The sequence below is a fragment of the Notechis scutatus genome, chromosome 4 (genome assembly GCF_049901735.1).
Source record: "Notechis scutatus isolate UNSWTSFEM ecotype Mainland chromosome 4, rNotScu1.2, whole genome shotgun sequence".
Lineage (NCBI taxonomy): Eukaryota > Metazoa > Chordata > Lepidosauria > Squamata > Elapidae > Notechis > Notechis scutatus.
In genome coordinates, this window is record NC_142012.1 from 70237873 (window position 1) to 70264112 (window position 26240).

General features: G+C 38.9%; 2 protein-coding genes across 2 annotated transcripts in view; one reads left to right on the forward strand and one right to left on the reverse strand.

Moving 5' to 3' along the window:
• Window positions 1–26240, forward strand: part of CC2D2A (coiled-coil and C2 domain containing 2A) — a 1114036-nt gene that overhangs the window by 231845 nt on the left and 855951 nt on the right. The window lies entirely within an intron of this gene.
• WDR1 (WD repeat domain 1) overlaps window positions 16331–26240 on the reverse strand; it is a 47065-nt gene continuing 37155 nt past the window's right edge. Inside the window, exons 10-15 of the mRNA XM_087963687.1 lie at window positions 25809–25963; window positions 20046–20133; window positions 19019–19129; window positions 18550–18723; window positions 17737–17881; window positions 16331–16975 (exon numbers count right to left, since the gene is read on the reverse strand). Coding sequence (XP_087819813.1) covers window positions 16866–16975; window positions 17737–17881; window positions 18550–18723; window positions 19019–19129; window positions 20046–20133; window positions 25809–25963 — 783 coding nt within the window. The 3' untranslated portion in view covers window positions 16331–16865. The remainder of the gene's footprint in view (window positions 16976–17736; window positions 17882–18549; window positions 18724–19018; window positions 19130–20045; window positions 20134–25808; window positions 25964–26240) is intronic.

The window sequence follows — 26240 nt, forward strand, 5'->3', positions numbered from 1 at the left end:
CTGTTCAATAAGAAAGTTGTTCAGAAGTGACTCTCACTAAAATACTCTGAACCTGTTTGCGCAAATAAAACCAACTTATTTTTGGATTCCAAGGTCTGAGTCTCGTAATTTCCTGCAACATTTATGGTGACTCCGCCGGGACTCAGAGCGATATTTTGCTGAGGACGGCACGGACCAACCGGTGCCCAGCTGGGGCCGTCTTGCTGACCCTTCAGCCGGCACGGATGATTTATCCGGAAGGGGCAGATGGCACCGTAGGGGTATCTGGTGGACAACCGACCAATCCAAGAACCTAAATGGAATCAAAAATAAGTCACGAAATAACACCATCTGGAAAGAAGACACCTGCAAGCAAGTATAAGTATTGGGGTATTGTAGACCCACTCGTTTGAGAGTGGAAGAGGGGGCCTGATCACCTCCCTGGGCCCGGGATCAGTGAATCCTAACGAGGCCCAAGAGTTGTGTGGGTGGTTAAGCCATTGCAGTTCTTGTTGGTGACCATTGGAACATCCGGCACCACAGGTCAGTGGCAGTGTCTAGAAATGGGTGGTGGAGGAAGTGTCCCCTGGACACCTCTTCAATGTATGCTGAGGAATTTTATGAAGGGAAGCCCGAAAGCAGTTTTAATCTAGACATCATTTCTCTTCTCTTCTCTCTTCACCAAATTGCTAATCCGGACTCCATCTTTTAAAAGGACAGTAACTTTGGACTCCCAGTAAGTAGGGAAGTATTGTTATAACTGAACTCCTGTGAAGATTGGAAGCAATTTTATTCCCTGTGATAGAAGCAGAAGTATATTGAAGCCAGGAGTGATAGAAGCAGAAGTATATTGAAGCCAGGAGTGAATGCTCAATACAAATCTGAGTCTACACCAGGGGTGGGCAAACTACGACCCCTGGGCCACATCTGGCCCATTGGTCTTTTTATACGGCCCGCCGAAGATTGGTCCGTATGTAACCGCGCCACTTTATCTATCTATCTATCTATGTTGTGCAAATTTAACTATGACGCCAAACTTGAGTTTTGGAGGGTGTCTCGGAGAAAAAAATAGTTATTTTCCTACCCTGAGTACGGCAGGCGTCTCTTCCACTTAAAAAACAAAACTCTTTCCTCCCTCGCTTTGAAAAGGGGAACTGTTAACAAATGCAGTTTTTATATGTATCGTATCTTATGCTGACCCGGCCCGTCCGTCAAATTTTAAAAGTCAATGCGGCCCCCGAGCCAAAAAGTTTGCCCACCCCTGGTCTACACAGTAAAAATATAAACTGTTCGAATTGCCAGTGCAAGACGTGCCTCTTTCTCTTGAAAGCAACAAACTTTGAAAGTGTATTTAGTTAACTAGGAGGGGCCCAGAAATCTCATTCATCAAGGGAAAACAAAAACAAAAAGTTTCCTGTTGCCTCCCTGTGAATTGTTCAATTTGTCTCTGCTGAATCAAAGTCTGCTTGCAAAAAGGAGAGAAGAATAGTTGGTTTCCTCTGTTCTTAGAAGTGAAGCCCTTTCCTTCACTCGGATAAAAACCCTTTGAACATTGTGTTACAACCTTTTGTTTACAGAGTAATAGCGATCTGCTATTACAAAGAGCAATAAATTCCTCTCATTCAGTCAACTACAGCTGCTAGTAAAACAATTAACCCTTTCCTTGCAGACTCTTAATACTACCTCATTACTTTAATCAAACACTGATTAATTCATTACCTCAAAACTTACAACTTTTCTACCTCACCTATATCAACGATTAGATAATCAATTTCTATAAAATATTTTATTAATGGTTTAATTGATCTATTGTTTTAATTGATTAGTGTGATTAGAGTGTTTAGTGCAAATAGTGTGATTACTGACTAGTTTAAAGGAAGTGATTAGAGTGTTTAGTGCAAATAGTGTGATTACTGACTAGTTTAAAAGATCAAGATTCATGTAATTTAATTGAATAGTAAAATCAATGATTTAGTGAATTTAAATGAACAGTGTGATTAATGATTAGTGTAATTAATTGATTAGTGATTAGAGTAATTAATTGATCAGGCTGATTGTTGCTCAGGAATATTATCTGACTAGAGAGATTACTGCAATTGATTGTTTGATGTGATATTGGCTATATAGATTACCGAAAATTGTTCCTTTAATTAATTCAATCAACGTACTATCTTAACAAACCTACCATGCCAAAAAGAAAATCCAACGTCAAACCACAACCTAAAGAGAAGATAATCCCCACCAATGAACCACAAGATTCCTGCACATGCCTTAAATGCTACAAAAATCTAAAGGATAATGAAAACTCCATCAAATGTTCTCTGTGTAAAAATACGCTCATCATGACTGCTTGGGATTACCTGAGCAAATGATTCAATACCTAGAATCATCCAATGAGTTTCCATATCTCTGCAAATCATGCAGACCCAAACTGGATCTGTCTGAAAGAGTTGATACCATCGAAACCATTGAAACATCCCTTAACACCATAGTAGCATCCCTGGATGCCGTAAAAGAAAGAATATCCAACCTTGAAAAAAAGACACAACGCAAAAACCTGAACATCCAATAGCTACAAACCACATCTCTACCCAACAACCACAACCCAATCCAAAACCCAATCCACAAATAAACACAACCCAGACAAATATTGATATCCCAATCCTCATCAGAGAAGCCGTTGAGCGTGAACGGAAACGTCCAAACGCCATCTTATTTGGTCTAGAGGACATCAATGACAATGATGACATCACAACTGTCCGAAACATCATCAGTGATTATCAAGCATCAACCATCTCCGCTGATGAAATACTTGACATTTCCCGCATTGGCGAGAGCTCAAAAACAGAGACGGCTCTGTGGCCCCACGCTTGTGCAGGGTCATTTGCAAAAATGAATCAAGCAAACGTAAATTCATTTACACTATAAATTCACTCACCAAAACCAACACCAACCATAAGAACCTCCGTTGTCGCCCTGACCTAACCATACAGCAACGTGCCCGCTCCGGTGTACTCCGCACTGAACTCAAAAAACGTCTAGACAATGGAGAGAAGGACCTGTACATTGACTACCATGCTGACTGTATCAAAAGTAAGCCACACAACCCGCAACTCAGCTTTAACCCTCAACCACAACCCTACCTCAACCGATCCACCACCACCCAAGACTAGGCATGCACGCCCCTAACTACCTCAATTCCAACTACTACTGGCCTTAAATGCAAACTACTCAATGCAAGAAGCCTCGTGAATAAAATACCTGAATTTTTCCTCCTACTAAATATGGCTAAATTCGACATTATATTTGTCTGTGAAACATGGCTCAATGCATCTCTCCCTGACTCCATTACCACAGTAAGGGACTATCATGTTTACCGATCAGATCGTGAAATTCGTAGAGGAGGTGGTGTTGCTATCTTCTATAAAAAGTCCTTACATCTAAAAAATATCCAAGTTACCCAGGAGCTTGCTCTTCCTGAGACCATCATCTGTGAACTATCCTTAAATATCACAATTCGATTCTTACTATGTTACAGAGCACCTGATTATGACATCGAACATGTTAAACAAGCTAAATACATTACTAACATGGGCTGCATCCTGCCCATACCCTTTTATCTTTCTTGGTGATTTCAATCTACCTCATATTGACTGGACCCTAAATGAATGTACAACTGAAATCATACACACAACCTTCTACAATGCTATTACAAATCTGGGACTGGAACAACTAGTAACCAACAACACTAGACTAAACAACTGCCTCGATCTCATCTTCTGCAATAGTTTGAATTTAATTTACAGAATACAAACTAAAGAACCCTTTTCCAGCAGTGACCACAATATGATTGACTTTTGTCTCAACATACGCCCACACAAAAATCACCACAATGATGTAATCCCCAACTGTAACTTCAAAAAAGGCAACTATGATCTTATAGACAACGATCTCTCATCCCTTGATTGGCAATCTCTATTCACTGGATGCAATACTGTTGAAGACCATTACAACATATTTTTACTTGAAGTCAAAAGAGTCAATCAAACTATATGTACCAACAACAACTCCCAAAACAAAACAAAAAAGCAGATTACCCATAACAATAAGGAAACTTCAATCCAAAAAGAGATCACTCTGGCGGAAAAACAAATCTGGTCACGTTGCCAATTTCAAAAGCCGATACAAAAATTTATGCCACCAGATAAAGACCGAATGCACCAATTATCACATTAAACAAGAGGAAAACCTTCTAAGCACCAATTCCACCCGTGCTTTTTACAATTTTGTAAACAACAAACTAAAAGACTCAAGGTCCATCCCACCCTTGATAGGACCTGATGGTAAAGACTGCAACGACGACACCATTAAAGCCAACCTCTTTAACACATTCTTCGGCTCAGTATTTGTAAACAGCAATGGATCATGCCCAGTATTTCCTAGCCGTACCACAGATAACAACAATGATCTAATACATATCGATTTTACAGAAGACAATGTTGAAAAAGCACTACGCAATCTAAAACCATCTCTATCTATTGGACCGGATGGAATATGTGCCTACTTCTTAAAAAGCTATCCACTGCCATAGCCAAACCTCTAAGCATAATCTTTGAAAAATCTTTCAGGACCAGCTCCTTGCCTAACCTATGGTCACAAGCCACAGTCATCCCCATCTTCAAAAAGGGAGACCCAAGCCTAGTTGAAAATTACAGGCCAATCTCCTTATGCTGCGTCACCTGTAAAGTCATGGAATCAATTATTAACCAATCCATCATCCTCCACTTAGAGACAAACAACCTACTCTCCAATAAATAATTTGGTTTCAGAAAAAAACTATCCTGTAATCTGCAACTCTTACACTGCAAAAACATATGGATGACACAACTCGACCAGGGCAAAGCAATAGACGCAATCTACATAGACTTCTGTAAAGCCTTTGATTCAGTGGTACACGACAAACTACTCCTAAAAATAAAATCCTATGGTATCTCTGGACAACTGAATAACTGGATAGAAGCATTCCTGGCAAACAGACAACAAATGGTCAAAATTGGGAGCGTCCTATCAAATTCTGTACCTGTCAATAGTGGTGTCCCCCACGGCAGTGTTCTAGGACCAACTCTCTTCATACTCTACATAAATGACCTCTGTGATCATATTAAGAGCAATTGCGTTCTTTTCGCTGATGATGTAAAGCTGTTCAATACCACAGACAATACTGCTACCCTACAAAAAGATCTTGACTATGTATCAGAATGGTCAAACAAATGGCAACTTCAAATCTCAACAAATAAATGCTCTGTCTTACATATTGGCAAAAAAAATCAGAAAATAAAATACAAGCTGAATAGTCAAGATCTTGTTGATGACCCAAGCTCTGTAAAGGACCTTGGAATACTCACCTCTAATGATCTAACTGCTAGAGCCCACTGCAACTACATAGCCAAAAAGGCATTAAGAGTTGTTAACCTAATCCTACGTAGCTTTTTCTCTCATAATATCACACTACTAACCAGAGCATACAAAACATTTGCTAGACCAATACTCGAATACAGTTCATCAGTCTGGAACCCACATTACGTATCTGATATTAGCACAATTGAGAAAGTCCAGAAATATTTCACAAGAAGAGTTCTCCACTCCTCTACTCGTAGAATACCTTATGCCACCAGACTTGAAATTCTAGAACTAGAAAACCTTGAATTATGCCGTCTTCGGTCTGATTTAAGCATGGTATATAAAATCATACATTGCAATGTCCTACCTGTCAATGAATACTTCAGCTTCAACCATAACAACACAAGAGCACACAATAGATACAAACTCAAAGTTAACCGCACCAAACTTGATTGCAGGAAATACGACTTCAGCAATAGAGTGGTCAATGTCTGGAATACTCTACCTGACCCTGTAGTTTCTTCCCCAAACCCCAAAAACTTTAACCTTAGACTGTCTACTATTGACCTCACCCCTTTCCTAAGAGGTCTGTAGGGGCGTGCATAAGCGCACCAACGTGCCTACCGTCCCTGTCCTATTGTTTCTCTTATTCTTCTTTTATTTTTCTTATATATACCCATTTCATGTATTCACAACTATGTATACACTTATACTTATTATCTTGTAAACAATTGGCAAATCAAATAAATAAATAAATAAATAAATAAAAATAAATAAAAGTCTACCAGATTGTTACTGACCCAGATAATGGTCACCCAGATCAATACCAGTATATTGACCAGTGGCAAGTAGTAGTAAAACAAAATCCTGAATGGTTTCACAAATGCTGAGTCAAACTGATGAGGGTCTGCGTGGCCCAAATGAATAGAAATCCCAGATCTCAGATCAAGGCAAGTCAGATTAAAAGTCTTGAAAACTGAACCCTATGAAGAAGATAATCCCCCCCACCCCACAATGTTGATGATGGCAATAATCAAGTTTCCAGGGCAGGAGCGCAGGGAATACAGAAGGAAATGCCAAAAACAGATCAAGGGGTTAGGCCTAAGGAACCTCTTCAGTCCCCCTGAACCCTTGCTCTGAATGAAGATAGGGAGCATCTAGATTTTTAGTTACAAAGTTGTTGGCTCCCCTTTTCTGCTGATGTTATAAATATACCAGGGGTTGATGGCTCTGTAAATTGCCACCCTTTTCTAAAGCCCCTGAGATGTTCCCTGAATAGAAGGGACATTGAACATCAATTCTGATACATGCCCGAGTGTCCTATTCCCTTATTGGGCTGGGACATGTTATGCAAAATGAGGGCAACTTTGTCATTTGAGGAAGATAAAATGGCACTAGTCATCAGGCATTCTCCAAATGAGATGTGGCAAGTAATGGTGACCCAAGAGGTTTGAGTCCTCGATACTTGGCAGGAGTTTGATGTGCATCAATTATGGGCAAAAGGTAATCCGCCAGGATATACAGTGCACTATATACCACTAGTCAATCAAGTGAAGCCTCTGGCAGTACCTGTTCGTCTCCAGCAGAGAAGTTACCCTTGCCTCATTGCACGAGCAATTCAAGACAAAGAGGAGGGACAGTTACACAGGTTAGGGAATCTCGACAAGAATGGGGAATTCTTGTAGTTGTTGCAGCTAACTTTCTTGCTGCAGGAGGTAGAGCGAACCCTTAGGGGTGACTCTAACATGTAAGGGTGTGAAAATACCCTTTAGAGCAGTTATTGAGCCAGTGGAGTGAGGAAAACCTACTCCCCTGGACTAAAAGTTTAAGTAAAAACAGAATGATAATTTTGTGCATTGAAAAATGGCAAAATACATAATTGAGGAACTACAATACAGGTAGGATCATCTGGGGGAAACAAGCAAATGTTGGTTGGGTAAATTAGAACAATACTTAATCAAGAGACCTACCTTTAAAAAAAAAATTGAAATACCGTATCTTAAACCCTGCTATTCCGTAAATTGGGAAATACCTGAGCCCCCAGCAGATAGTAAAATGCTTTTGGCTAAAGAAGAAGAAACGTGAAACTCCTTAAGGACTGAGAAATAGGTAAGGTTGGTGTTATATTTGGAAACAGGCATAGGAGTGTTTATCTGGAACTGGTAAGATTAGGGCCGTGTTCTCCATGGAGCCTATGGGGACACGTTAAACAGTAAACGTTGTCTTTAAAAAGAAAAGTGGAGTTCAAACATGCTCATGAGAGCCCTGGCCAGGTGCAAACGAGGTGTGAAAGAAGGTCTCTATACATCTTGATCTTTAAAAATAAGCCAGCATCGTCTGGGAGATTCTAAGATAGATAGAGAACAATCTGGATTTTTTAAAATAAGCCAGCGTCATCTGAGAGATCCAAACTAGAAAGATAAGGGACAGAACACCCAGGACAGAGGTAGTACAAAGCTAGTGCTTAACAATGAGTGTAACTTCAAGTAAAAGTGAGAAGTTCACTAAAGCAATAAGAAAGAAAGCCCAACTAGTGAAACCCCAAGTTAAATACTTAGGTTATACTATAAGTCAAGGCCACAGAGCTATAGGACATGAGAAAAAGCAAGCTGTGTGCCGAATTACAGAACCAACTGACAGGAGTTTTAAGCAGCAGGCTATTGTAGAAGTTTTGCTCTGCTAGCCAAATCACTCTATGAGTCCAGGGAGAAAGGGAACCCTTTGTTTGAATGTGTGAACAAAAACAGGTTTTTGAGATTTTAAAAATTGGCATCTCAAGCTCCTGTTATGGGACTTCCCAGCCTTGAGAAATCTTTCAATTTGTATGTGGACTCAAAGAATAATATGACTCTTGGAGTCCTGACTCAAGAAAAAGGGAAGTGGCAACAACCCATTGCTAAAGAAAGGAATAGTGGAGATTTAAAGGGACAAAACCTCCCCAGGTCTGGAAATGTTGTGTGTGTGAATGTGTCTGTGTGTAATCATTTCGAAACCTGGAGGATGAGACCCTCTAACAACAGTAAAAAAAAGAAAGAAATGGAGCTCATTGGCTTGTGAGAAAAAGCTCTCAGAAAAGAATTGTAAGTAATGATTGATTTGCTTGGAGAAAGAATGAAAGAATGAAATGAAATTTTTGTGTGAGAAATTGGTTATGCAAGCAGTCTGATTACAGTATAAATGTGTGAGTACGTTAATGATGAAGAAAAAAAAAACATTGGTGTAAATGTCTGTGTGTTGACCCCCATCCCAGATTAAAAGGAGAGTACTTTCATATAAAGAAATTGCATGTACGAGGAAATGAGAAAGCTCTCAGGGAGAAATGTGAGTGATTTACCAAAGCTAGAGAGAGAGGGAGGGACAGAGAAAATTAGATGATAGAAAAATAAAATATGTCAGGAGTCATTGCGTCTGAAGTTCCACCAAGACCACTGGATAAAATTGCAAGTGTGACCAAGAAATTGCGAAATTGAATTTTTAGTGGATACTGGGGCATTCTGGACATCTTGAAGCATAATCCCTCTGGGATGCCACATTAGCCAGAAATCAAATTTCAAAATCAAGAAATAAAAATCAACTCATGCCACATCAAATTTAAAATTATAGTATGTAGAGAGAGAGATCAAATATATTGGACACTTGATTAGTGAAGGGAGTAGAAAAATAACTCCTTCTAAAATTGAGGAACTAAGAGAGACTTGAGAAAGTTTTTTGGGACTGTTAGGCAATGGTCAACACTAGATAATGGACTTTACTGAAATAGTGGAGCCCCTTTATACTAAATTGCTTGATACTGAACCATGGAAACCACAATCAACTTCAGCTGACCTAGAAGCTATGGAAAAATTAAAAACAGCATTTAAAACAGCTCCAGTTCTCTCACTACCTGATGAGAAAAAAAACCTTTCCACTTATTTGTAACAGTCTGTGATGGAGTAACAAAAAGGAACCCTTTTTGTCAAAACCCTTTAGCTCAAAAAAATATGGGGAAATTCAAGCTATTGCCGCCAGAGCTCTCTTAGTACAAGAAAGAAGAAACCCCACATTTGGGGAGGGGGCGTTGGTGGTTACAACCCAACATAAGATCAGGAACATCCTGCCTCAACAAGCTCATAGATGGTTAACCAATTCTCATATCCTAAAGTATGAGGGAATCCTCATAGGAGACCTTAATTTGGCACTCTCCATAAGTAATCATGTGAACCTTGCTCAATTATTGATGAGAGAGGGAATAAGTGAAGGAGACCAACATAATTGTGTAGCACTACTTTATAGTTGGAAGTGCCAAAGAAGTGGAAGGAGAGATGAGATGTTGTTGGGGATCCCATACTGTGGGAAGGAGGGTTTGCCTAGAACTGAGTTAACAGACAAAATTGTGAGAAAATATATTCTTGAATTGTCCCAGTCTCTCTTTTAAGACAAAAACGGATACTTGCACAAACATCGCCTTGGACTTTGTTGTCCATAAATTTAAGGCAGGACAGTGGGTTTTGATAAAATCCTGGAAGGAAGAAACTGTACATTCCTTTTCTACTTAGGACTGAGTGGTTGCCGATGTTATTTCCCCAACATAAAATAACCACCACACAACAAATCTCACTGCTAAATTTACCTGATGTGCTGATCTTATAATTGTCTTGAGATTGGTGTAAATACTGAATGTTTGGATGGTGAGAGTTGGGAAATTACATTGAGTGAGGACTTTCACTCCTTTGAAGGAGAGAAACTTTGTATCAAACTTTTAATGGGACCAAAGTGGCCTAAGAACACGTGAACAATTTAGGAACCTTGAAAAAACAACACGACCAAAACCAAGACCTACAGTGTGATTGCAAGTATCCGCTAATAAATGGGAAAAGCTAACTCCAGCATCAATAGCCAGAGGTGGGAGATGAATATTAATTTGTAAAGCAAAAGATAAGAATTTAGGAAAAATGCTGAGCTTAAAATATAACTAGTAGAGCTATGTTTCTGCTCTCTTTCTTTTCCTGTGCCTTCCTCGGGCAGCGATGGCTGGGGCCGTGGGGGAGTGGGGGGCAGCAGAAATGTCAGGGCTGCTCCCCCCACTTAACAAGCCAGGCCTGGAGGAGCATGGAGAGTTGCGGGTGAGTGCCGGAGGGTCAGGAGAACACTTTGAATCATTCTGCCCAGAGTTGACTGGAATCAGGGGGCGTTCAGGAATAAAATAATATTTTAATACTCTTAAGAAAAGTATGGCATTAAATTATAATTTATAAAAAAAGTTAGATAGAACAACTGAAATATAAAGCCTAACAATAAAAATAAACCTTAATTAACAGTTAAATATTTGTGCTGTTTTGCTTTTTTCCTCCTTGGGGAGAGTCTTCCCAGTTAGGAGCCTTAGAAAATACTTCCTAGCCCCAAATACCAAAGTCCCAAATATTGAAGAGTGAAGGCATCTTCAGAAGAGCGTCCTCCACTTCCAGTGTAGAAGTGAGCAGAATCATTGTAGGAATCAGAACAATCCCTCAACGGACAAGCTGCAAGCCATTAAAAGTCAGCAAAAATCACTTAAATTATGCCCAGTGGGTAACTGGCTGGTTGTGCAATTCTTTCAGTACATGTTATGGTTATGATGACCCAAGCTCTGTAAAGGACTTGGAATACTCACCTCTAATGATCTAAGTGCTAGAGCCCACTGCAACTACATAGCCAAAAAGGCATTAAGAGTTGTTAACCTAATCCTACGTAGCTTTTTCTCTGGTAATATCACACTACTAACCAGAGCATACAAAACATTTGCTAGACCAATACTCGAATACAGTTCATCAGTCTGGAACCCACATTACGTATCTGATATTAGCACAATTGAGAAAGTCCAGAAATATTTCACAAGAAGAGTTCTCCACTCCTCTACTCGTTGTAGAATACCTTATGCCACCAGAAGAACTAGAAAACCTTGAATTATGCCGTCTTCGGTCTGATTTAAGCATGGTATATAAAATCATACATTGCAATGTCCTACCTGTCAATGAATACTTCAGCTTCAACCATAACAACACAAGAGCACACAATAGATACAAACTCAAAGTTAACCGCACCAAACTTGATTGCAGGAAATACGACTTCAGCAATAGAGTGGTCAATGTCTGGAATACTCTACCCGACTCTGTAGTTTCTTCCCCAAACCCCAAAAACTTTAACCTTAGACTGTCTACTATTGACCTCACCCCTTTCCTAAGAGGTCTGTAGGGGGCGTGCATAAGCGCACCAACGTGCCTACCGTCCCTGTCCTATTGTTTCTCTTATTCTTCTTTTATTTTTCTTATATGTACCCATTTCATGTATTCACAACTATGTATACACTTATACTTATTATCTTGTAAACAATTGGCAAATCAAATAAATAAATAAATAAATAAATAAATGTTACGAGTGTAACATAAGTATGGGAACCGTACTAGGTAGCACTACATGAGGAAAGAATCTTGGTGGATCACAAGCTGATGCCGTTCTTCCTTTCCAGCTTCTTTCAAAAGGATTGCTGGTGTTTTCTTAAATAAGGAACTTAGTAACTTCCTTCTGGTTTTTTAATATTTAGTTTTTCTCCCATCTATGATATAGCTCTAGTATAGTAACAGAAAAGATTGCAAATGATGATCACAAGATTGGACACTATTTGGCAACCAGTCATAATTACAGATTGACAAACACTTAAGATTGTGATCATGTGACTGTGGGGTAGAGGGACAATGTTTTTGACAGCAGGAAGTATTTTATGGACCATAGAGCATCCAGTCGGTGGCCACCATAATTCTGGACTGTTATTAAATGAACAGTCATATCTTGAGGACTATCTTTTAATTGATTACTTGCTTGCTTTATTGTATTGCATAGAGGTAAATATGTGAAATGGACAGCTATATAAACTTAATAAACAAACAACTACTTCCTGCTATTACATCATGTAGCTTGCTTTTTTGGTCCAAGTCGTGTATTGCATTGTAAAATACAAATAACATTTAAAAAATACAGCATGCGGTGATATTTATATAATAACCTAGAAACCGTTAACAATGTGATGTGTAAGATAAATTTAAATGTTGAAACCAAAGAAAAATATATAATAAATAAAATAACTCCATAGGTGTTTTCCCACAATGTCATACATGGCATGAGAAACGGAAGCTATATAACGAAGTACCATTGCGGTGGGTAGTATTAGTATGCAGTGAGTCATAGAAATCTGGTGAAGGAATTTAGTCATAAGATATTCAAGAAGCCATTTCCTAAGTGTGTAAAATACTTCAAAGCTTCTCAGAATATAAGTAGATCAAAATCAGTAATGAAATGCTTGGAAGAAATGTAATAATTAACTCACTTGATTACATTTTTATGAAATACTAAAAGATGCTGCTAAACTTTATTTTGTTACATTCCAAAGGAATGCCATATTAGGATATAATTTAAAAATGTAAAATAGCATTTCCTTCTCTCCATAAAATACAATGGAAAAATAGATTGTTGTGTAATTAATGGCATTGATGAAAATAACAACATTCATTGAATTATTTTGTAATATGAAGAAAGTTTAGATCATTGAGCTCAATGCTACTTATTTAATACCAAGGTCTGTTGTATTATTCAAAATATGACTGTTCATTTAATGATAGTCCAGAATTATGATGACCAACTGGATGGTCCATAAAATATTTCCTGCTGTCAAAAACATTGTCCCCCTACCCCACAGTCACACGATCACAATCTAAGTGTTTGTCTATCTATAATTATGACTGGTTGCCAAATGGCCTCTAATCATGTGGTCATCATTTGCAATCTTTTCTGTTGGTTTCTCCAGAAAATCAATGAGAAGATTGCAAGCTGCTGCCATCTGCTGTGGGATTGAGATTCCCTCCAAGCAGGCAGCTCTTTGGGAGCAAAAAAACCCCTGCCTGCTGGTAATGAATCTTAGCTGGAGGGAACCTCAGTTCAATGTGGAGCTGATTTCCCTCTGCCCCTCTTCAGAGATCTTTGAGGAGTTCCCTTCTACATATGGAGGGAGCTAAATTCAGAAAGCAGCTGTCTCGCTTCATTCACTTAGTGACCCAGGAGATCGCTAAACAATCACAACCAGGAGTGCCAAGACTATAGTCATAGGGTGAAGCAGGCCAGATGAGTGTGGTTTAAACATCATTTCACTCAATGACTGGGATTCTGGTCTGAATGGTGGTTGTAAGGTGAGGACTACCTGTATAAACCAACAGTATAATACAACAATTTAAAAATTTAAAACAAAGATATAAATAAGATTATAGGAGAGAGAGAGAGATGAATGAAGTGGGCGACCAATGCCTTTCCTGACAGGCTGAGCCTGTATAAGAATGCAAAATCTTAACTCCTGGTTTTTCCCTGAAATGGTCCTGGTCTCTCTGCCCTCTTCTATCTGCAGTACTTTATGATGAAATTGATCACCAAGTCCAGGATGGATCCTTTTCACCTAAATGAAAGACATGTAATCTGAGGAACAGGGTTGTTCTAGGGAAGTAGGGAAAGGTGCATTGGATGTGAATTTGATGTATATGCAGTACAATGCATTGAGTCATGTGCAGATCTGTACATTGGAGAAACAAAACAACCACTTCATAAACATGTGGCGCAACATAGGAGAACAAACACATCAGGACTAGATTCAGCAGTCCATCTGCATTTAGGTCACTCTTTTGAGGACAACCAAGTCCATAATTTGGACAGAAAGGATCGCTGGTTTGAAAGAGGGGTTTAAGAGGCCATTTATATCAAAACTTTATAGTCCTCTCTCAACAGAGGGGAGGGATATAATATCACGTATCTTCAATCTACAACACAATCCTTTCGACAGTTCCAAGAAGGCTCCAGGTGTCAAACTCGCCATGTCATGTTGCCATCACATTTCGTGATGTTTTTTGCCATTTGCAGAACTGGGATAGGTGTGGCCTATGCGTGACATATCTGGCCCGTGGGCTGCTAGTTTGATAACCCTGGTCCACACCAATTTGCTTCTTGTCCTGCCCTCAGGTGCATTCGAGAATAGCTTGACTCCCTCTTCTTTGTGGCAACTGCTGAGATATCAGAACACGGCTATCATGTCACCCCCTCGTCCTCCTTTTCATTAAACTTCTTGTTGTTGGTCATGAAGTCATGTCCGACCCATCGCAACCCCATGGACAACATTCCTCCAGGTCTTCCTGTCCTCTACAATCCCCCAGAGTCTGTTTAAGCTTCCTTGATGTGTTTACATTTTTTCCCCATCTTTGCTGGTAGGCAGGCCTTCAGCTCGGTGATGTAAGGTTCTGATAACTCCTATTTTGTGTTCCAGTGGATGGTGGGAATCAACATGTAAATACTGGTATGTGTGAGTGGGTTTTCTGTAAACTTCAATGTTAAGGCTTCTGTCTTCCTTACTGTGTATTGCAAAGTCCAGGAAGGCTACACTATTTTCCTTAACACGTTTCCCTGTGAATTTGATGTATATGCAGTACAATGCATTGAGTCATGTGCAGATCTGTACATTGGAGAAACAAAACAACCACTTCATAAACATGTGGCGCAACATAGGAGAACAAACACATCAGGACTAGATTCTGCAGTCCATCTGCATTTAGGTCACTCTTTTGAAGACAACAAAGTCCATAATTTGGACAGAAAGGATCGCTGGTTTGAAAGAGGGGTTAAAGAGGCCATTTATGTCAAAACTGAATAGTCCTCTCTCAACAGAGGGGAGGGATATAATATCATGTATCTTCAATCTACAACACAGTCCTTTCAACAGTTCCAAGAAGGCTCCAGGTGTCAAACTCGCCATGTCATGTTGCCATCACATTTTGTGACATTTTTTGCCATTTGCAGAGCTGGGGTAGGCGTGGCCTATGCGTGACATATATGGCCCGTGGGCTGCTAGTTTGATACCCCTGGTCCACACCAATTTGCACCACTCAGGTGACTCTGATGACACAGATAAACCTCCAGGTGACCTTCATGACCCGCTAAAAGAATGCAAATGAACAGCTGTCTGCAAGGAGTATAAATCCTTCCATTCCCCACCATCTAGTCAGTGCTGAAGAAGCTTCTTGGATGAGAAGCGGAACGTCTTCAAAGAAAAAATAGAAAGTCCAGTTGCCTCTTGAAAAAAGCACCTTTGGAACAACCATGACCTGGATGACTGAGAATCTCCATAGACAATCTACTTGGAATGTCTTTGGATATGCAGAAACAACGTGTGCTTCTCTAGTGCCTGTACTCGTGAGATTCATCTTACTGTTGCTACAAGATAAATAACATACAGGACAATTTGAAATCACCTTGTTGCTTTCAGATGCTAACTCTGCTACAACATACAGCCTTGACAGATTTCGTGCAGAAGCGCCCAACATTTGTTAGGTGAGGAGTTCCGACTTTTAAGAAAAAGAGGTCATATAGAAAATCAAAACCTGTTTCCTCTCCTTTCACAATTCAGGACAAGCAATTGTGGACTTAAGGCACCGAAAGACAGATGCTTATTAAATCTTAGGGAAAAAATCCTCATGGTCAGAATAATTGAAACATGGAACCAAGTTCTTTTTCATTGGAGATACTGAAGGGGTACGGGTAGTTATTTGGCAGCAGATTGGACTCCTTGACCCTTCAGCTATGTTCTAAAGCTATACAGATCTGTATTTAGAACATGAATTTCCTAAAATTATTCTATTTCACTGGGTTTAGATTGATCTTTGCAAAGAAAAGTTCAAAACAAAATAATGATTTGGTTTATTTTAATAATTAACAATGAATTTTTTTATGATAAATCCAAGTTTTGTTACATCAACATCTTTCTCCACATGAAAAATGTATATTTAAAGCTGATCTAGAAGCATTCCTTTTCCAAACAAATCATGATCAAATATTCTCATTTGTGCAAAACAGTAACAAGTGTCAATCTGAAAAAAAAAAGCCTTTATCTTAAAAATAACTACAAATCTGCACAGGAAATACCAAAAACTTTATTATGGGTGTACCCCACTGCTTTCTTTTGCAGGAAATCTGATACCACAGTTTGGGGGATTACAGACAAGCCCATATACAGTAGCTGCACATCACAATTCATTTTTGTGGATCACAACAAGCATTCTTATGAGTACAGAAATGTTCTGCAAGTAGAAAAAAATGAGAGTCTTCTCATGCTGTACAAGATCAGATGATATGTGTTTTAGATATAGTATTAAAAATAAGGAACCCAATCAGTTCTATCACCCAGCTAAAGTTGCAATCTCTGGAATGTTCAGCACACAAAAGATTTTTTAAACTCCAAATATAATTTAAGTGCTTTTCATGTGCAAACTGTTACTGACTAAAGCTTTTCAACAGTTATGTAATTACAGATATAAACACTGTCTGCAAAGATAGTAGAATATGCTATAGAATCCCATTATACATTTGCTAAATTTTCAGAAAAAGAAATGCTTTATGTCATTCTAGTAGTCTCTCCTGATGAAGTTATTCTGACTGAAGGCATTTTACTTGTAGGAAATAGACCACTCTTTGACTGAGGCATCATGTGATGTTGTTACCAAGGTATGTTCATCCAGCCATGCTAAACCGCTAATGTGATGTAACCTGTGTGCATCTAGCAAAGAGAAGATGAAAAAGAAATGTGAGTAAGTTACAATCTTGTCCAATTGTTTAGATACATTCTGAAAAAAAGCTTAGCACTAATGTGACTTTTAGTCTGCTAAGCCCTATAATTGCTTTCTTGGCTAATATTGTTTGCTTACCTTGCACTTCTCTGCTACAAAAAGTTGGATATTAATTCCTTTTCTGAGGCTCTTACGGTTCTTCTCTTTTAACATTAAACAGTTTGCAGGCTTTCCTTAAATACTAAGTCTCATGAAAAGAGCAGGAATTTAATTTGCCAGAAAGCAGCTTCCAAATCAAAAAAAGGGGAAAAATTGTTTACAGGAACTGCTGTTTAATAGAGGGACCAATGGCTCATAAAAATGGTAGGAACTCCTTCCTTGGACATTTCAAAGCTGAAACTATATGGAATCTATTATGGATTTCTATGCTGAGAAACGGCTACAGAAATTGAATGAATGAATTGTCTCCTTGGTCTCTCAAATTCTACAATTCTTATGGGAGGAGAAACAGGGGAGATAAAAATGCATGGACTAGGCGCTCTCCTTTAATTAAGTCTTGTAGAAACAACTGATTTTAGAATTTCCAACTAACTGTGGAAAATTTTATTTTCAAATTCTAAAGTTTTTCTTGAAAACTTCAATTTTGTCTATCAAACAGAATGCAGCCTAGATAAGTAATACAGATGTCACACTATCTTTTTCAATCAATTTCAGCATTAATTCTTTCAAAGAAAAAAAAAGCCTGAATCACCTGGTATTTTGACTCGGGTTTCTGGGTCATTTAGAGTCCACACATTCACCAACATGTCCATGCCACCAGTAGCAAAGTGCTCATTATCAGGGGACCAGGCAACACAAACTATTTTTGCATGATGGCCATAGAATACATTATGTTCCTTTTGAGAAAAAAATACAATATTTTAATCCCCAAATTAAATTAATTATTTTTATTATTGTAGTTTGTCACAAAATCAGCCAGATGTTCATACTTTGGCATTTTTGTCTACCTATAGAGTCCTTTCCAAGGATGTGGGATAAGCATATGTGGATATTTGATGGTATTAAAGGTATATTGCAGAATGTAAGCTGTTCTGCTGAGTAAAGCTGCCTTTTGCAATTTACTAGTGATGATTAATTATTTATTATTCTAATAATTATTCAACCATTTATGTACTTTCATCCTCTAATTACACCAAAGGTACAAGCAAAATCAATATAGGTGAGTAAACAATGCAAGATTACATTTGATAACTACATTTAAATGGTTATGCATACTTTTTTTAAAAAATGGAGGAACAGGTTCCAACAATAAACTTTGATCATTTCAACCCATCAATACTTTCATTAGGCAACATAGTTCTTCCAAAGTACATCTTAATTACCAAAACTATAGGCCAGCAGCCTTTATATTACTAATAAATCTGCTTACGAGGATCGACCATAAACCTATCAGATGCCACTGCAAACTGATTAGAATAGAGACATGTGGCAGAACTATTATTATGCTTTCTATTTAAGACCTGAAACTAAAAACTCAATTGGAGATGATTAACATAGTTCTTACCGCATAATCATCAGCAACGCTGAACACTGTGACTACTTTGTTTGCATCTGTCACAGCTAGGAAAGCTCCATCAGGAGAATATGCCAGGTCAGTTACTGGTCCTTTGGCTTCCAGGACCTTCTCTTCACTTTTTAGAGAAGCTCCATGAATTGCATATAAATGCACTTTCCCATCCTGGAGATACAAACATAATAAGTTTAAGCATGCACCAAAGGAAATGGTGGCTGCTTTCAAATCTGAAGAGAGAGGCGGAAATATGACACTCTGGCCAGAAAATAATGTAACGAAGCTTATGAAGTTCAGTTATAATTGTATAATAAAAGGAGCATATTCAAGGACCCCCGAAATTAAAAATTAGAAGATTTTAAGAAAATTCTGTTACAAAAAAAGAAAAGAAAAAGATTTTACTGCATTTCTGTATGTATGTCAAAAGCTTGAGAATTATATGATTTCATGAAAATATTCTTACTGTTCCTCCAACTGCTGCTGTTCCACCTGCAGGATGAACTGCCACTGCTTCTGGTTCAAAACCAGGGTTATCAATTGCAAGACACTTCTTCTTATCTTTCATCAAAATAATCTATAATCGAAGAAAAGTATGCATGAACTTTTGTCTATACTTTTTTCTTTCTAACATTTCCCCCTTGCAAATGCAGGGTCCACATTATTTCCAATCAATTGAGTGCTAATCCATTAGTTGCAACAGGAATTGACTGACCAGTTGTCAGGCCTGATCTCATGGTCCAAGAGAGGGACTGGCTCAACGTCACTCAACAAGCTTTCATACTTGTGTCCTGTAACTAGAACTCATTGTCTCCCGGATTACTAGCCTGGTGGTTTAACCCAAAGTTCCCCAACCTTTCCGGCTTTGCGGACCGGCCAGGGAGGGAGAGGGATGGTTTAATGCAAACGGCGTGAAGTGCGCATATCACTCACACAAATGGAGCACACCTGCCCATGCTTGCCTGCTGCTCGCGCAAATGGGGATGTGTGCATGTGTGCTTATCCACCACTTCTGCAGCTCATTCCAAAGGGATCAAGGCTCGGTGGTGAGCTAGGCCTGGAGGTTGAGGACTCCTGCCTTAACTGCTAGACCAAACTGGCTCTTGCTCTTTTGCCTAGAGTGCAATGTTCCAACCAGGGATTTCTGCAACAGGATTTTTCCCTTCTGTGAGTTCAAATCAATTGCCACAACCCTTTTCCTTCACATGCTCATTGCATATTCATACCTCTTTCCCTAATCTGTAATTAATTTGTGGGGAGGAACCCCCAAAATCCCCATTGCTACAGTCTAACAGCATCTAACAGCACCTAACAACATTAGCTTAGTTACTGAATTGTTTTTACAGTTTACACAATACAATGAAACGTCAACTGCCCACAGCAGTTGGATTTATAAAACATACTAAAAGCACAAAGCCACTTTCCCAAAGCAACAGGATTAAAATAATTGAATAAAAGAATGTACTATGATTTGTTTTTCCGAATTTACTCACCTCTCCAATGCATATGACCACTGCATATCCTCCAGGTCCAACTGCTACACATTTTGGTTGAACATCCATTTTGATAACATCTTGGTTGCTTAAAAAAAGAACAAATTTTCCCAACTGAAGAAACACAAGTAGGTGCATACCGTGAAGCATTCAAGCTGCTTACAAAAGCAGCCAGAACAACAATGGCACCGGTCTGCAGACATTATAATAGCTGAATATATTTTACAAGTTCACTGCCCACTCCAAGCACTACTGACTGACCAGTACTTGTTCTGTTAACTATTGTCTGGATTAAAACAAGCTAAATACAATCCACCAATCAGAGCTTTTAAACTAAACCTGAAGACCATAAAAAGGGTTGTGATCTATCCCTCTGTAATCAGAATTCTTTCCATTGGTAGTGGACAGACATCTCATTCAAATTCCCAGGGTTGTTTCATTTTATAGATTTTCTAAATGTCAAATGAAAAGAGACTTCAAATGTCTGAGGTGTGCTTTTCCAAACGGGTGGGGGGGCAGCAATAGAAAAGGCCATGTTTCTGTGGCCTCTTGAGCAAGTAGATGGGCCTTCTCACCCAGGCAGATACCACTGGGAGAAGGAGGACATGCAGATACATGGAACTGTACATGGGTTTCAAGGTGACAACTAGCACCTGGAATTCAAATGGTTAATCCGTTTTTTTCTCCAGAAGTGCTACACAGCACAACAAAGAACCCCACAATTGGAGTTTTTTACTTTTCAAGAACAGTCTCATGTAGAATATACTACAATAGCTCAATCAAGATGCATGAATGGCTATGAGTAAAGCCTCCCACTCCAAACAAGGATGCAAGTGGTAAAGGAGATGGAGATGTGGCAATAACTTCCCGGGACATAATTGCCACCTTCTAGTTGTGGATCCTAGAGCTATGGATCCTGGAGAACACCAACATTACAAGCCAGTTTGGCATGAGAAAAATATGACCAAAGCCAAAACTAAATATGGAATCTTTCTCAGATGCAATAGCATATAAAACCCAGAGCCAGTCTGCCTTGCTGGGATTGAACATCCACTGGTTTTCCCCTATCCAGACTCAAACCACCTCAAATCACTCTGCAGGTCAGGACTGAGATATAGTATTTGGTATCCTACATTGATGGATATTCTCCTCTAGTGATCGTATGCGAGTGTTGAATAAGAATTGGAAGATCATCAAGCCCTCCACCTGCAGCACCCCACATATACAAAGTGATGGCAACGGTCCCACCCACAGTAGTTCAGTTGGCTCATCCAATAAAAAGTTGTGTATAGTATCATGTGGGCATCTCCAGGTGGCGATGAGGCCTCTGTCCGTTGACCTTGACATATTTTGATAAAGAGCTGCGGCTGTGCATAGCATAGAAGCCTAAGCAAGACTCTTCCCCCCAGCTTATATAGTTCTGTTTTGTAAAACCTCCAGCTCGCTTCCCATAACCATATCCCTCCTCCTCCCCCCATTACTTATGACAGCCAAAAGATACAAAGCAAAGGGAGAAAATCTTGAAGGCTGACAGGCTCCTCGGGGTACTCTGTATCACTGCTGCCATCCTCCATAAGCTCTGAAGGTAGCACTCCACTCTCTGACAGTCCTGGCCCCATCCCTGCATCACACACAGGCCCCTCATCTGAGTCCTCACTCTCCGAGACCTCAGCTGTCCGCACCTGCTACCGGCGAACCACAACACAGGGTCATTGTCCCCTTTACACTGTGTCTTGACTTGAAACCTGACTAAAATAGATCCAGATAACTAGTTTTCTCCATGGTTCTCTTCTGCTGCAGCCCCATCATTTTCTCAACCTTTTCCCCAAAAGAAAGATTTGTTTGCTTAATAACTGCCCACCACATATCCTGTAATAGTTATCAAATCACTGTCTCCTTTAAGGAGGATAGTAGCACAACCCTAATTCAAGGATTTACCAGCATCCTAAACCAGGCCCTTTTACCTTTCATCAACCAGGAAGGGCAGGGATCGAGATTACTTGGTAGAACCAAGGCACCACTTCCTCAGAGTTCATACAGTCAAACTAGACAAGATATAACTAAGTTGCGGAGGCGGAGCTGACGACATGGCAAAATGGTATGGATTCATGGGGTTCCATGAAATCCTGCCAAATTCTGCCTGCCAGGAGGTCCTATGGGCCCAAAGTCACCATTGAGGGGTGACAAAGACAGAAGGGACATTCTGTCGATCACAAGGAGACCGCAATCTCCTTGTTTGATCTGGAGAAACTTCTCAAACTGGTGGGAGAAAAAGACAACCACTATGGCCAGACCAAGGCTATGACAGCCTGACTAAAGAAGCAATGAAGAAATGATCTGACAACAGTGTGGCTGATCTGGATAAGATTTTTTTCCTACTTCTGTTGAGGAATTTGCCCCTTTAACACTCTTTTATTGAAAGTAGGACTCAAGAGAGGAGGAGGTGGACTTTTCTCCCACTCCTCAAGAATAGCGGCGACAGCTGCTGTGAGCTGCTGACAGATCTGGAAAAGGTAGAAGATAACTTTTTGAAAGAAATGAATTTTATATATTTTAAAGCTTTAGGAAAACTGGACTGGTTGCTATAGCAACTCCAATTGAGTTAAAAATGCTAGAATGTATTTAGAACGAAACTTTGACTTTTGAAACTTAAAAAAAAGGACATTTCAGAAACTCAGAAGCAGAAGTAGAGAAATAAGAGGAAAGGCGACACCTATTGATGGGGACGACGGGAAAGTGAAAGGACCTTAACTGTCTATTGCTGATAAGATTGTGTTTGTTACAACATCTGCAAATTGTTTACACTGGATATTTGGAAACAGTGAAAACATTGAAACTTTTTGAACATTGTAGCTCTCTGAACCTGTGGATTATAAATATGCTGAGCAGTTTGAAGTTGGGAAATAGCATGGATTTATCCTGAGACTAAGTGGATGGCTTTTTGATCTGCAAGACACTGTGGTTTATGAAACATTGATGATTTGATGGGCCCTTGTGGATTGCAAATATTATGTGCTAAAAAAAGAAGAAATAACAGCTGTTCTCAAAGAAACTTTCTGGACTAATTTATAGACAGACTTTGTGAATTATAATAGTAAAGAACTGCGAAGCTGGCTGACAACTGAGGGAGTGGAAGGACCGTTTGGTGAATTTCTCTTGGTAATATTTTAGAAGAGTTGGCTGGGGATTTTGGATTATTTTTGTATTAGTGTGAATCATTGCTGTTTATCCTTTTTAAATTTACTAATACAGCTTAAAATAACAAGTACTTTAAATTTAACTAAAATGGGGGGACACACTACATCTGCACCATCAGCAGCAGCAGCCAGTCCATCAAGTCAATAGAAAGTCTAATATAGCAAAAGAAAATGAATACTCTGAAATACATATGGCAAGGGAAAAAAGCCAGAATAAAATTAAAAATGTTGCAAAAAAGCTAAAAGCAATGGGGTTTTTGGATTTCCAGACTGGGAACTCTATTATCAGGTGTCAGCTTTGATATGGATAAAAGATTGGGTAAATTTGAAATATAGAAGGTTATTATTGCTAGAGGGACATGATCTGCACATAGGTTGGCATGCTTTCCTATGTTACGACAAGAGTACGGTACACAGATATTTTCAAGGGCACTATGTAAGCAACGCACTGCTCGATCTATCTTCCGTTTGATTATTTTTTCCAGTCAACTCTTTATTTTCTCCCAATATTGTTTTGCTTTGGTGCAAGTCCACCACATAAGTCCCTAGATTATGATTGCATTTCCAACATTTTGCAGACAAATTACTGAACATTTTTGCCAATCTTGCTGATGGTAAGTGCCACCTATAAAACATTTTATATAAAACTTCTTTATATGCCAACACCATTGTCAATTTATAGTTCTTATCCCATAGTTTTTGCCACTTTTCCAATTCTATATTATAACCAAAAAAAATTCCCAAACAATCATAGTTTCCTTGACTTGCTCCTCCTCCATTTTATACATCAATAGATAATTATATGCTTTTTAATCAGTTTTTCATCTGTCCCCATTAGTATCTTATCTAGTGCTGTTGGTTCATTATTTAGACCCTATGTTTTAACATCCTTCTCATATTTTGTTTGTATCTGTAGATATGGCCATCAGTCTAAATCTACCCCCTGACTTAGTAATTGTTGTCTAGTTTTTAATTCACCATCTTTCCTTAAAATATCTTTATAGAACACAATTTTTTCATAATCCCAGAGGGTTATGAAAAAGAATTGCATATTTAGTTTTACATATACTGACAGCAGCAAGCTATGCAAAATTTTGGAAAAATGTAAATATTCCACCAGATGAGGAGGTAATTAGAAAGATCCTAGAATGTGCTGAAATGGACAGATTGACTTTAAAAATAAAAGAAAAAGAAGATTCAGAATACTATTTGATATGGAACAGATTTTATGAGTGGCTTAAAACAAGGGATAGAAGTTAGAGGAAGAAAAACGATGAATGTTCTTATTAAAAATAGGGAAGATATATAAGTATAATTACTATAAATATTAAAAATATGAATGAATTAAATACAAAGAATGGGAACTATATTATATGGGAATTGTACTGTAGTATTACTGGAACTGTTAATTTAGGGGTTATTATATTAGTATTATTATTAGTAAATGGACAATATTATTTACAGTAATAGCTATGGGTTTTTAAATAAATAATATATCCAGACAAAATGCTATATTCAAAAAATGTTTATGAATAAAATCAACAAAGAAAAAAAATATTAGACAAGATATAGAAATAAAAAGTATGGAAATAAAAAAAGGAAAATATAAACTACAGGCATTTGCAGATGACCAGGTACTTATTTTAGAAGAACCACAAGAAACTGAACCCAAATTAATAAAAAGTAAATAAAAGATTATGAAGAAGCTCTTCAAAAGTAAGTACAGTAAAGCCATGGGAAATGAGATGGGGAGAGCTGAATCCGGCCCACGGAGGCTCCATTTCGGCCTGTAACAGACCTTCGGAGCCTCCATCTTGGCCTTTAACAGGCCAGGGAAGGCCTCCAGAGGCTCCATCTTGGCCTGTAACAGGCTGGGGGAAGCCTCCAAAGGCTTCATTTCAGCCTGTAACAGACATGGGGAGGCCCACGGAGGCTCCATTTTGATCTGTAACAGGCCAGGGGCAGGCCTGCGAAAGCCCAAAGAGAGCCTTGGAGGGCCAGATGCAATCCTCGGAGGCTCCATTTCAGACTGTAACAGGCCTGGGGAGGCTCACGGATGCTGGAGGGAGGGTCTCTGGAGGCCCCCATGACCCGTTTTAGAGTACTGTTGGGAAGCCGTCCAGGCCAAAAGTGGGTCACGGGGGAGAGGCCACTAGCAGAGGCACTGTAGTCTGGTCCTTTGCTATTTCCAGGCCAGCTCTGTGGGTCAGATCTAAGCGTCCTCCGGTCCACATCTGGCCCATGGGCCTTGAGTTTAACACTGCTGATGTAAGAGTTACTTTCTATTCTTTTACTCTTAGAAATGTCTTCTTCAACGTTATTTCATTTCAACTACTAAAATGTACTTAAATTTGGATAAATACGATTGCTCATTGTGTTGTACATGACAATAACATGGTAACAAGGATACTACTGAAACATTAATCACAATATGGCAAAAAGTGCTATTGTTGCTTGTGAAAACGGCTTATCAGATACAGATTTTCATATATTGTACTAAGTTGCCTAAAAACTGAAATAAATATTTTAATAGGATGATGGAAAAATTATGATGAAATATAAATACCTGTATTCCTTTTTGTTAAGACTGGTATAACGCACAGTATCATCCATACTACAGCTGACCAACTGCTCAAAGTCATCCACAGCCATTCGGGAAACTAAGTTGGTGTGTCCTTTTCCACCAAATCCATCATTTTCTCCTGTTTCAGAATCCCAATAATGTGCAAAAAAAATTTAAGGAAATTCTCTTCAGGATGAGGAAAAGAAAATCTAAAACCTAATCCATGTAACAAGCTATATCAAAAGTTCTGCCACATACATTTAGATAATCAACAATGAACACCTAAACTAAATGATGATTATTCTCCCAAAGTTTTAAGAAATCAATGCTGATATCAGCACTGTAAACCCTAATGTAGCGTGTCAAGTCAGGCATTTTTTTGGTAAGGACTATAAGCCTTTCATTAATTCAAATTACTTTATCCTTGCAAAGAGG